Raw genomic sequence first — 12,748 nt, forward strand, 5'->3', positions numbered from 1 at the left:
CTATGTCTTACAGTTTCAGTCTGGAGAAGTGGTCAGCTACTACATTTTCGGATCCCTTTTTGTCCTTGATTTCAAGGTCAAATTCTTGCAGGAGTAGAATCCATCGAATCAGCTTTGGTTTTGCTTCCTTCTTGTTCACAAGGTACTGGATAGCAGCATGATCTGTGAATACAATGACTTTTGACCTAATTAGGTAAGATATGAATTTGTCGATTGTAAACACTACTGCCAGGAATTCATTTTCTGTGGTAGCATAATTTATTTGTGCATTGTTAAGTGTCTTATTGGCGTAGTAAATGGCATAGAGTTTTTTTATCTTTTCTTTGCCCAAGCACTGCTCCAACTGCATAGTTACTTGCATCGCACATCGCCTCGAATGGTAGTTCCCAATCTGGTGATTGCATTATTAGTACTGAGATTAAGGCTTCTTTGATCCTGTTAAAAGAGCAAGGCAATTTTCATCAAAATCAAAGGGAACATCTTAACTTAACAGGTTGGCAAGTGGCTTAGCTATTTTGGAAAAATCTTTAACGAATCTTCTGTAGAACCCTGCATGTCCCAAAAAGCTTCACACTCCCTTGACTGATATTGGTGGTGGCATATTTTCAATGATCTCAAATTTTGCCTTATCAACCTCAATTCTTATCTCTGATATCAAATGTCCCAGAACTATACCTTCTCTTACCATAAAGTGGCATTTTTCCTAATTTAGGACCAGATTTGATTCTTCATATCTTTGCAACACCTTAAATAAATTAGCTAAGCAATCGTCAAAAGTAGTTCCATAGATAGAAAAATCATCCATAAAAACTTCCATGATATTTTCAATATAATTAGAAAAAATAGCCATCATGCATCTTTGAAAGGCAATAGGGGCATTGCAAAGACCAAAAGGCATTCTCCTATATGCAAAGGTTCCATAAGGGCAAGTGAATGTGGTATTTTCTTGATCTTCTGGGTGAATAGGAATTTAAAAGAATCCCGAGTACCCATCTAGATAACATAAGTAAGAGTATTTCGTTAACCTTTCTAACATTTGGTCAATGAAAGGGAGAGGAAAATGATCTTTTCTGGTGGCACTGTTTAATTTCCTATAATCTATGCACATTAGCCAACCAGTGACTACCTTAGTAGGGATCAATTCATTATTTGCATTTTGGATAATAGTTGTCCCACCTTTCTTAGGAACTACATGTACTGGACTAACCCATTTACTATCAGAAATTGGGTATATGATACCTGCATCTAATAGTTTCAAAATTTCTTTCTTGACTATTTCTTTTATGTTTGGGTTAAGTCTTCTTTGGTGCTCGATAGTGGATTTATTGTTTTCTTCCATAGGTATCCTATGCATGCAAATCGAGGGGTTAATCCCTTTCAGATATTCTATTTTATACCCTATGGCCTTGTTATGGGTCCTAAGTTCTCTTAGCAATTTTTCCTTTTCTATCTTAGACAGGCTAGCATTGATTATAATAGGATATTTAGAGTTTAAGTCCAGAAATGCATACCTTAGTGAGGAGGGGAGAGGTTTAAGCTCTACCTGTTCAGTGGTGCTCTCTGATTTACTTTTGGTTTGTTCCTCCTTCAACTTCTCCATCTCAGAAGCTTGAGCTAAGGGTAAGGGTAAATGAGCTGCTAACTATTGTACACTATTTCTGTGTTTTCATTATTCGCTGTGTGGCTGTGCATAATGCATGCTTTAAGAGGATCTTTAGGATGTATCTCATGAAATTCCTCTTTAACTTGTTTGTCAATTATGTCAACCTTAAAGCATTTGTTAGGTTCGAATTTGTATTTCATTGTGTCGAAGAAGTTGAATTCCACTTCTTCTTCTCCTACCTTGAGGGTTAGTAATCCGTTTTTGACGTCTATGATTGCTTTGGCGGTTGCCAAGAATGGTCCTCCCAAGATGATAGGGATCTGAACATCTTCTTCCATCTCAAGGACAACAAAGTCTACTGGAATGAAGAATTTGCCCACTTTGATGGGGATATTCTCGAGTATGCCCATAGGATATTTAACAGATCGATTAGCCAATTGCAGTGAAATTGTCATGGGCTTCAGTTCTCTGATCTCCAACTTTTGGCATATTGATAGGGGCATTAAACTCACACTTGCCCCAAGATCGCAGAGGGCCTTGTCTATTTTCTTGTTGCCAATGAGGCAGGATATGGAGAAGCTTTTTGGATCTTTCAACTTTAGAGGCAATTTGTTTTGCAGTATGGCACTGCATTCCTCTATTAGAGCAACTGTCTCATAATCTTCTAGTTTTCTTTTCTTTGACAGAATTTCCTTAAGAAATTTGGCATAGGATGGCATCTGAGAGAGTGCTTTAGTGAAGGAAATGTTGATATAAAGTTTCTGTAAAACTTCTAAAAACTTCCTAAACTGCCTGTCCAATTTGGCTTTCTGAAATCTCCGAGGAAAATGTAGGGGAGGCTGATATAGCTCTGGTAATTTCTTTTTCTTCCCTGCTTCCTCTTCCTGATCTTTCTTGGCTTCTTCCTCCTTTTTCTTTGCTTAGCTTTCAGATTTTTCTGAGGTTTCCTCTATCTGTTCTTCCTTTGGTTGTACTAGAGTTCTCCCACTCCTTAATGTAACTGCCTTACAATGCTCCCTTAGGTTCATCTCTGGTTGACTAGGCAGTTTACTAGCAGCCTTACTTGAAGAACTTGCTTGCTGAGCAATTTGATTCTCTAGCATCTTGTTATGGGTAGCAAGTTGGTCCATTCTGAAAGTCAGCTATTTAATCAATTCATTCTATTGTTGTTGAGCTACTAGGAAACCTTCCATCATGGATTCCATGGTCATCTTTGGTTCAGGTTGTTGAGGTTGAGGAGGCGGTGGTGGCTGTGCAAAGTTTTGGCCTCTGTTCTGAAATCTAGGGGGTGCTGGTGGTTTGTACCCCTGTTGTTTGTTTATTGGCTGATTCTGTTGGTTTGACCATAAGAAATTTGGGTGATTCCTCCATCCAGGGTTATAAGTGTTTTAATATGGATTGTTAGGCTACCTCTGGTTGAAGTTTCCCCCATTATTGAGATAGTTCATTTGTTCTATGGAGGGTTCATTAAAGTTATTAAATTCTGAGGTTGTATATCATCCTCCATAGTCATCGCAATGCTGGTTTCTTATACCAATTGCGTTGGCTTGCATTCTGTCGAGTCTCTTTGTGGGCTGATCAAATTGAGCATTTATCATGCTTAGGGTGTCCACTTCTAGGACCCCTGATGTTCTCCTTATGGTTCCTCTTTCATTTGATTACTCATAATTATAACATGCGACTCTCTCTAGAAGTTTAAGTGCTTGTGTCATTGTTTTCTCCATTAGGTCACCTTCTGCAATCGAATCTACTATGCTCCTTGTAAAGAGTAGTAACCCATTATAGAAATTTTGCACTAGTAGCCAATCTTCTATGCCATGGTGTGGACATTCCCTTTGCAGGTCCTTATATCTTTTTCATGCGTCATAGAGTGATTCACCTTCCTTTTGTCTGAAGGTGTTAAGCTTAAGCCTCAGTCTTGCAGTCTTTGCAGGTGGGAAATACCTTGCTAGAAAAGCTTGTGAGAGGTTTTCCCAAGTGGTGAACGTTCTAGCTGGTTGAGAAAGTAATCACTTCCTTGCTCCGTCTCGAAGGGAGAATGGGAATGCTCTGAGTCTTATAGCTTGATCAGACACTTCATTCATCTTAAACGTGTCACATAGGGCAAGAAAGCACTGGAGGTGATAGTGTGGATCTTCTGTTGGTGAACCTCCAAACTGGGTTTGTTGAATCATTTGAAGCCATACTGTTTTAACTCAAAGTTGTTGGCTTCCACTGTAGGTCTTGTGACACTGGGCTGAAATCATTGGACAGATGGAGCTCCGTAGTCTCTCAAGAGTCTTGGCCTATCATTATTATCGGTCATGGTTAGAATTTTGGGATTTTCTTGATCGTGCTCTTGATTTTTCCTTTCCCTCCTAATGGCTCTCAGAGTTCTATCTATTTCGGGATCAGAGTCCAAGATTTCTTATTCTGGCCTTGTTCTGGTCATATACCAAGTCAAGCACTTGAGAGAAAAGAACAGAAATAAAACAAATCAAATAAAATTAGATAATAAATATAATTGCCTAAATCAGCTAAATTGCCTATCACTCGATATTACTAAAGCCAAATTCCCCAGCAACGACGTCAAAAACTTATTTGTTAGTTTTTCAATCACTGCAAGTGCACGAATTGCTAACAAGTAATAGAGTAGTGAGTAGAGTATCGTCCCACGAGGAATTTAATTAGTAACTACCAAACTACACAGTGATTTTGACTGTTTAGGTTATTGAATAATGAGGGAATGAAAGTTGTTTATTTTAAACACTAGAATGATAAACTTAAAATGAAATAACCTATTTTGAAATAATTCTGGAATTAATATTTCACACTTAAATCTTACTATGTATATTATCTTGTTTATTTACTGGATTAAGAATCGTTTTCCTTGATGGAAATTAATCCTAAGGTATCCTAAATCCTCTCTCAAGGCACTTAGGGTGTATTTTAATTAACTTAAACCCGACTTTCGTGGAGATCAAATTAATTAAAACCCTTTAAGGTCTTTGACCAATTTTGAAATTCCACAAAGATAATCAGCCTATGTCTAGGTCAGATATTCTAGGTTTAAAATCTTGATTTTCTAATATTAATCTTCACTTTTTACTCCTTCAATTAATATCTATAATCAATACTAGGTGGGTACCAACACATAGCATGCATTAATATCATAAGAAATTAAATCAAGGAACAAATCTCAAATTCAATAAATAAAACTTAATATTTATCCATAATAATAATTACAAGCATTACTCTCCCAATTCCAGAATATGAAAGTTACTTACTCATGGTGAGTTCAGCAAATATAATAAAAATGAAGTAAAGAACAATAAAAATTCATTTAAGGAAATGGAATGAAAAGAACTGAAGAGGGTTTGCAGCTTTGATTTTGTGGAACTTCAGCTGAAAAACTCCTCCTTGATACTAATATTCTTCTCCTTAAGACGGCTGAAGAGAATGCAAAAGTGAGTACTCTTCTGAAACTCCTAAAAAGCTCTGTAAAAATATTGATCCCCTATCTTGATATTTTCTGATTCTATTTATAATAGCTGTTCTAGGGTTAGATCATTTTTAGTCCAAAAAGCCTTAGGAGTCTGTTTTGAATGCGTAAACAAGAGCGGGAATTCGGGTTAGGAAATTGGCTGCCGAATGATACACGGCTCGTGTATCACTACACGGCCTTGGCCCGTGTAACTTATTGGAGCGGAATGGCAGAGTCTTGCATTGGCACAAAGGTTTACACGGTCTATGTTGGCTACACGGGCCTAGTTACATGACCCGTGTACTTTTGTTCTCAGAAAATTCTTCAAGCTTGTGCCCGGTAGAGACTTACACGGGTCCCTGGAGATTACACGGGTCCAATTACACAACCCATATACTTTTGTTCCTCCATTGGCTCTCTGGCTTTCATCTGGCAGAAGGCTACACGGGTCTGTGGCTTTACTTAGACGACCCGTGTAAGGTGTATAAGTAGCTTTTCACAATCCTTTGGCCTTTCTAAGTTTCCTTCCGGACTCCTATGCCCTGGGGCTTCACCTAAACACCTGAAATGATATAGAAAACATAGAATTAAGAGCTTGACATTAGAAATTACAAAAACTAATGAAATTAACTACTATGCATGAGATTACTTACCTAAATGCTATGAGATAGTATACAAATATGCTTAAAAACATCTATACAATTCAAGTGTATCAGTGATTATGGCTCAAGTTTTTTTTTTTTTTTGGAAAAATGAAAATTATTATATGATAATGTTAATTTAATCAGAAGCGTAAGTGTCGTCATTTCAAGCAATTAAAATTATGTTATTCAATAAAACCTATCATTCACACACTATTTATTAACAATTTAATTAATATTGCAGATGAAATTATTCTTTTTCATAATTTCTTTTCATTTTGTTTACAGTTCTTCAAATAGGAAGCTTTCTTCCCCTTTCAATGTTGCAGATTATTAAAAAGAAAAGAACATGGATTTAGATTTGGTTCTCTCCCATGATGCTGGGAATCAAGCATTCCCAAATCAACTTGACGGCCAGAACAAAAATATTAAAGACAGCTTGGAATCTCCAAAGAAAACATTTCTTTCTTGCATTGGTGTCCATGAACTCCTTTCACCAGAGGTAATTAAATTAATTGATAGATTAATCAATCATTAGTTTCTTCATAATAAACGTAGATTTACATTAAGGTTTAGTTGTACGCATGCTTGCACGCATATATAACTCTGCTTGCTTTTATTTTCTTATAGACGTGGAAAGCAGCAATTACAGAGCTAGTATCAACAGCTTGTCTGTTGTTCACACTAATCACAATGGTAACAGCATGCTTGGAATCACATGTAGCAGAGCCGAAACTCCTAGTTCCAGTGGTAGTCTTCTCTACAATCTTCCTCTTGCTTGTGGTGACAATTCCTGTATCTGGGGGTCACATGAACCCAACTCTCACATTTATCTTTGCCTTGAAGGGTGTAATAACTTTTGTTCGAGCTTTGGTCTACATCTTGGCTCAATGTTTAGGGTCAACAATGGCATATCTTATAGTGAAGAGAGTGATGAACCCTAAAATAGCAGAAAAGTATTCCTTAGGTGGCTGCGGTATAGGTGGAAATGGAGAAGGAATAAGTGCAGGAACTGCACTGGCAATAGAATTTGCATCGCACATTTCTGAGGATTTAACTCAAAATCGTTTAGAGTGGAGAAAACGAATATAGTCGACCTCAAATTTTTGAAATAAATACTTAGTTGAGTTGAGTTGTTGCATTTGATAAGTAAAGGTGCAAGCAACTAGGCTCGACAATGTTTTGTGTTATAGTGTCAGGGATATTTGCGGTAGCATATTTTGTCTGACTCACAATAACTGGCCAGGTTGGCTACGGTGGTGCGCGGCTGAACCCAGCAAGGTGCATCGGCCCAGCAGTATTGGTTGGTGGATCATTGTGGGAGAGCCTTTGGGTTTTCTGGGTAGGGCCCTTTTGTGCCTCTATTGTTTTATGAATTCGTTAATATTTTATAAAATTTGATAAATGAAATAAATTTAATATTCATTTGTTTTCAGGAAACTGATTGTTTTGGGTTGATACTAATCCACAATCCAACTTGTATCAAAAATTTGGTTTGCACTGTCTAGATAAATCACATTTATAGAGAAGTTAATTGCTATAATAATGAGTAGATATTTGTGAAAATCATTTTATTTGAATTTAAACTCAAATAATATTCTTAATATCTGAATTTGCTTTAAATTTGATTAAAATTTATTTTTAACTACTTAAAATTATATCAAACTCAATTGTTATTATTAAAAAAATATCTAAATTTGTTTAATTTTGTATATTTTAATTAATAATTTATATAAAAAATATTTTTTATTAATAATTTATATTTTAAAATTTAATAATTTTATAAAATATTTAAATTTTATTTATTAAAATTATAATATATAAAAATTTATAAATATTATTATAAAAATATATATTTTATATTTAATTAATTATTATTATTCTTCAAACTCGAATTTATTTTAAATGCTGCTACAACTAAGTTTGGAGATGAGCTCCCAGCTTCCCATTTTCTAGAAAAACCTCCACACAAGGGCTTGTTGATTTACTTATTCATGAAATGTGGAATGATATACCCTTGATTTTGCATTGCTGAGTAGTGTTTTGTTTCTTTTTAGTGTGTGTGTTATTTGAGAGGACCAATATATATTTTTAGGGATTAATGTTGCACATTAAGAAAAAATCACAATGGAGTATAATTAAGCTGAAATTTTTTGAGGTATTATAAAAATTTCTTATAAAAAAAAAGCTATAAAATTTTGTTAAATATAAAATAAGAAATAAATAATTCTAATATTTCACATTATTTATATGAGAAAAAAATATAAATTATTTTTGTAGTCAATAGCTAAAATAAAATAATTTTTTTTTCCTGATTATATATATGTATATGCATGAAAATTTTAGAAGGATTGGGGCAATTGCATTGCATTTCATGTTATTTTTATAATGGCTAAAAAAATCTCAAACTATATTATTTTTAAAATTTTACCCTAAATTTTTTTTAATAATTATACCTAAACTATTAATAACGGTAATATTGTACCATATATTATTAATAACACCATTAGAAATTAAAGAAATATTACCTCAGTTATGATATAATTGTGACATTTTAGTATAATTTTACTCTGCTGGTAATTACATCCTAAGAAATTATTGAATTATTGACTCAACTATGATTTTAGAGCGTTTAGTAATTACAATTGTAAGTTTTAGGATATTTGTTTACTATATTGTAAGTTTAGTGACTAAAATTTAAATTTTTTAAAATTAATTTAGGGTTTTGCATGGTTATCATCACATTTAATTCCAAAGGTTGAGATTTATAATCCAAAATTGTATATATATAGTTGACCCATCTAGACTATGTAAAATACATTAAAATTAGACTATAATGCAACTAATAAAATATTCAATATGCATTTAAAGTTTGCATTCCCACTAAAATTAGATAATCTAAAGTCATATATAAGTGAAATTTAATAACAATAATGTGTACCAATAAACTTGCTTTCCCAGTTCTCTTTGAAACTTTTAGAAGACAATATAAACTCTCTATACGTTGATATTGCCCTTGAGAGATTTTTTATTTTTTTTTTATTTTATTTTATTTTATTTTTTTTTATTTTTTTTCTAATTGGTGCAAAGCATTGAGAGTTTTATTATGGAGACCTTTCCCAGTTTTCTTTGGATTTTACTGCTCCTTGTGTGCATGATGGGAGAGGGTGCTTGTGCTCGACATGCTGAATTTGTGGAGTGCAATGAATCTGACAGGAAAGCTCTTCTTGACTTTAAGGAGGGTCTTGTAGATCGTTGGGACCGGCTCTCTTCATGGCAAGGAAGCAAATGCTGCCAGTGGTGGGGAATAGATTGTGATAATAAAACTGGAGCTGTTATTGCGGTTGATATCCATAATCCAGCAGTTGATTTTGGTTCTTCTTTCAGCAGGTATGGATTCTGGTTCTTGGGTGGGGAGATTAGACCTTCACTGCCAAAACTCAAGTCCTTGAGGAGTTTAGACTTGAGTTTCAACACATTCAATGCAGAATTCCTCATTTCTTTTCGGCTAATTATTAGGTACACCAGGAACACTATAAAAAATAGTGCTCTCTCTCACAGAAAGTGGGTATTTCCTATATATTATATAGGAAGTGGGTCACACATTATTGTGAGAGAATGTGTATGTGCACCGGGTGCACCTATTATGATCATGCATGATATGACATGATATGATGTGGTAAGACTAGGTAAGGCCTAATAAGCTCCTGGCTTGTTTTAAGTGAAAGTTCTGAGGAGCTTCTACGTGAGTCGGCCACATTGGAATTGTTATGTATTTAAGTGAAAGTCTGGAGAACTTGCGGTATCTAAACCTATCGAATGCTTGGTTTAAAGAGTCAAATATCCCTCAAACTCTTGGAAATCTCTCTAACTTGCAGGTTCTTGACATCTCTACCAGCTTTGCTAATGTCACTGTTGATAATCTTGAATGGCTGAGCGGTCTTGTCTCGTTGAAATATTTGGCTATGAATGGAGTAAACCTTGAAAAGGTAGGAGTAGGATGAACCTTGAAAAGGAATGAGTAGGATGAACCTTGAAAAGGTAGGAGTAGGATGGGTTAAGGCATTAAACAAGCTTCCATCTTTAACTGAGTTGCATTTAAATGATTGTCAGTTATCCAGTTTGATGTATTTTCTCCCTTCTGTTAATTTAACTTCACTTGCTGTCCTAAAACTTCGGAATAACAATTTCAATTCCGAGTTACCAAATTGGATTGTGAATATTAGCAGCCTTATAACTGTTGATCTCAGTTTTTGCTCCTTGAATGGAAGGATTCCACATTCTTTTAGTGAACTACCAAATTTGCAGTGTTTAAAACTTAGTGGTAATCTAAATCTCTCAGCAAGCTGCTCCCAATTATTCCGAGGAAGCTGGAAAAAAATACAAATTCTTGATTTAGCAGTCACTAAGTTGCATGGAAGATTTCCTTTTTCTCTTGGAAACATGACATCCCTTGTTTATCTTGATTTATCCGACAATTTTGTTGAGGGTTCGATTCCAAGTTATATCGGTAGGCTTTGTAACTTGCAATATATTGACGTCTCGTTCAACAACCTAACAGAGGGTTTACCAGAATTGCTAGAATTTGAAAGCTGTCCTTGTAGAAGTCCTTTGCCACGTTCGAAGTTCTTTGCATCCAAGGCCAGTGGATTGGCTGGTAAGTTGCCCAATTGGTTGGGCCATCTTAAAAGTCTGGTTGTACTCGATTTGAGTCATAACAAAATTGAAGGTCCCATTCCCTCTTCTTTTGGAAATTTGCAACGTTTATCTGAACTCAGACTTTACTCAAATAGGCTAAATGGTACTCTTCCAGACGGCGTAGTACTTCTCTCTGAGTTGACATTCCTCAATGTTGCTGCCAATCAATTGACCGGTGTTATCTCGGAAACATTTTTTTCGAGGCTAGGGAAATTGAAGTTCTTGATTTTGTCTGCAAACTCATTCATTTCGAGTGTTAACTCCGATTGGGTTCCTCCATTCCAGGTTTCTTACCTGTATATGGGTTCATGCATTCTAGGTCCTCCTTTTCCAACCTGGCTGAGACATCAAAAAGAGATCACCAATCTAGATTTCTCAAATGCTAGTATTTCAAGTTCTATTCCTAGCTGGTTCTGGGACATTTCAGGCAATATTTCCTTATTGAATTTTTATCACAAATGTTTAGACCGCCATTTACCAAATCCATTAAGTATAGCTCCTTGTGCAATTGTTGATTTAAGCTCCAACCTCTTCAAAGGAATTGTTCCACTTCCAAGTGTTATAATTGAAGCCCTGGATCTCTCCAATAACCAATTTTCTGGTTATATCCCAGAGAACATTGGTGAAATCATGCCTAATTTGCTACTACTCTCTCTTTCTAGCAACCGGCTGACTGGTGCAATCCCAACCTCTTTGGGAAAGATGTTGTCACTTGATGTCATTGATCATTCAAGGAATAATTTGACAGGAAGTATGCCTTCAACCATAGGGAATTGTCAAGGGCTCTCTGTTTTAGACTTGCAGCAACAGCTTATCTGGTGGGATTCCAAGATCTTTGGGTCAACTACAATGGCTTCGAACTCTTCACTTAAGCAATAACAGATTCTCAGGAGAAATCATATCAACTCTCCAGAATTTGTTAACTTTGGAAACTTTAGATCTGGGAAACAACATGTTGACAGGAAACATTCCAATTTGGTTTGGAGATGCCTTCCCCCGTCTCAGAATACTTAGTCTAAGATCAAATAACTTTTCTGGAGAACTTCCCTAATCTCTTCGAAAATTGAGTTCCCTGCAAGTTCTTAATCTGGCAGAAAACAAGTTGAATAGCACCATTCCTTCTAGCTTGGGTGATCTTAAAGCAATGACTCAACAGCAAAGTGAACCTTTATTTGGTCTATGGTGGTTTTTGGTTGATTGGATCATATATCAAGCATTACTACCAGGAAAACTTAGTTGTGAATGTGCATGGCCAGTTTCATAAATACACGAAGACTCTTTCCCTTCTTACGAGCATAGATCTATCCAGAAACAACTTTCATGGAGAGATTCCTGAAAAACTGACGAAATTGGTTGGTTTGTTGGTTTTCAACTCGTCAGAAAACCACATTAGTGGCCAAATTCCTCAGAGCATTTCAGAATTGCATCAGTTGTTATCTCTTGATCTCTCAAGCAATAGGCTGTCAGGTCCAATTCCCCCTAGCACGTCTTCATTGACATTTTTGGAGAATTTGAATTTGTCAGACAATAACTTATCTGGCACAATCCCTTATTCCAATCAGATGTCAACTTTCAATGCGTCCTCTTTTGCCGGGAACCCAGGCCTATGCGGTTTTCCCCTAGATATGAAGTGTTTGCGTGATGATTCAAACAATGGAGGGAGCAAAGATGGTTCATATGATGGAGAGAAAGATGAGGTTGATGATGGTAATGGCTTCTTTGATAATTGGCTTGACTTGAGCATTGGGTTGGGATTTGCAGCAGGTTTGTTGCTTCCTTTTTTGATATTTCTAATCAAAAGATCTTGGGGTGGTGTCTACTTTGCTTTTGTGGATTGGATTGTTGACAGTTTGTCAAGTATGACCAACAGAATAGCTACAGGAAGAAGAATTCAGCATAGCAGCTATAGTTTTCTTTTTCTTCTTTAGTGAGCGATCAGTTTATCTAATATTCTGCAGAAGTAATTTTGTAATTTTTTCACATTTGGATGTTAAAAGCTTCCTCAATTTTCGTAAGTTTCAATTTTCTGTTATTTTTCGATGACACTGTGATTGCAATGCTCTCTTCTAAATGTTAAGGTAATATGCATGGGAGACAAAAATTTGTTCTTTACTAGCAATCTGTGTCCGCTGCAAATCTTATATCGAAGTTTGGAAGAATATTCCTAAAGATGCATGTCACCATTTTTGGACTTGCATCTAAGAATCATTTGTCAGAGGATAGCTTTTATGAAGTTCTTCTGTAATGCATTTTGTTTAATTTGGATGAACTAAAGCATAATAAATGAGGAAACTGGCTGCTGAAGATAATGGCTTCTTTTATAAGCGGTTGTACTTGAACATT

At 35.5% G+C, this 12,748-nt stretch overlaps 1 protein-coding gene, 1 non-coding gene and 1 pseudogene across 2 annotated transcripts; all 3 read left to right on the top strand.

Annotated features, from left to right (window-relative positions):
- The first annotated feature begins 3,415 nt into the window (after nt 1-3,415).
- LOC131169831 (small nucleolar RNA R71) lies at nt 3,416-3,522 on the top strand. Its single transcript, XR_009140761.1, has one exon. It is a non-coding gene; the product is annotated as a small nucleolar RNA R71 (small nucleolar RNA).
- A 2,534-nt stretch (nt 3,523-6,056) lies between these two features.
- Nucleotides 6,057-7,215, top strand: LOC110662350 (aquaporin PIP2-7-like). Its single transcript, XM_058153766.1, has 4 exons — nt 6,057-6,209; nt 6,338-6,739; nt 6,954-7,049; nt 7,144-7,215. Exons 1-4 carry the CDS (start codon nt 6,057-6,059, stop codon nt 7,213-7,215), a joined length of 723 nt encoding a protein of 240 aa, XP_058009749.1.
- A 2,509-nt stretch (nt 7,216-9,724) lies between these two features.
- Nucleotides 9,725-12,439, top strand: LOC110662339 (receptor-like protein EIX2; annotated as a pseudogene).
- The last annotated feature ends 309 nt before the right edge of the window (nt 12,440-12,748 follow it).

This window comes from Hevea brasiliensis, chromosome 1 (genome assembly GCF_030052815.1).
Source record: "Hevea brasiliensis isolate MT/VB/25A 57/8 chromosome 1, ASM3005281v1, whole genome shotgun sequence".
NCBI classification, from domain to species: domain Eukaryota; kingdom Viridiplantae; phylum Streptophyta; class Magnoliopsida; order Malpighiales; family Euphorbiaceae; genus Hevea; species Hevea brasiliensis.

Coding starts and splice junctions, on each gene's coding strand:
- LOC110662350 (XM_058153766.1), top strand. CDS start 6,057: ATGGATTTAGATTTGGTTCTCTCCCATGATGCTGGGAATCAAGCATTC. Junction 6,210..6,337: donor ATGAACTCCTTTCACCAGAG/GTAATTAAATTA, acceptor ATTTTCTTATAG/ACGTGGAAAGCAGCAATTAC. Junction 6,740..6,953: donor CTGCACTGGCAATAGAATTT/GCATCGCACATT, acceptor ATAACTGGCCAG/GTTGGCTACGGTGGTGCGCG.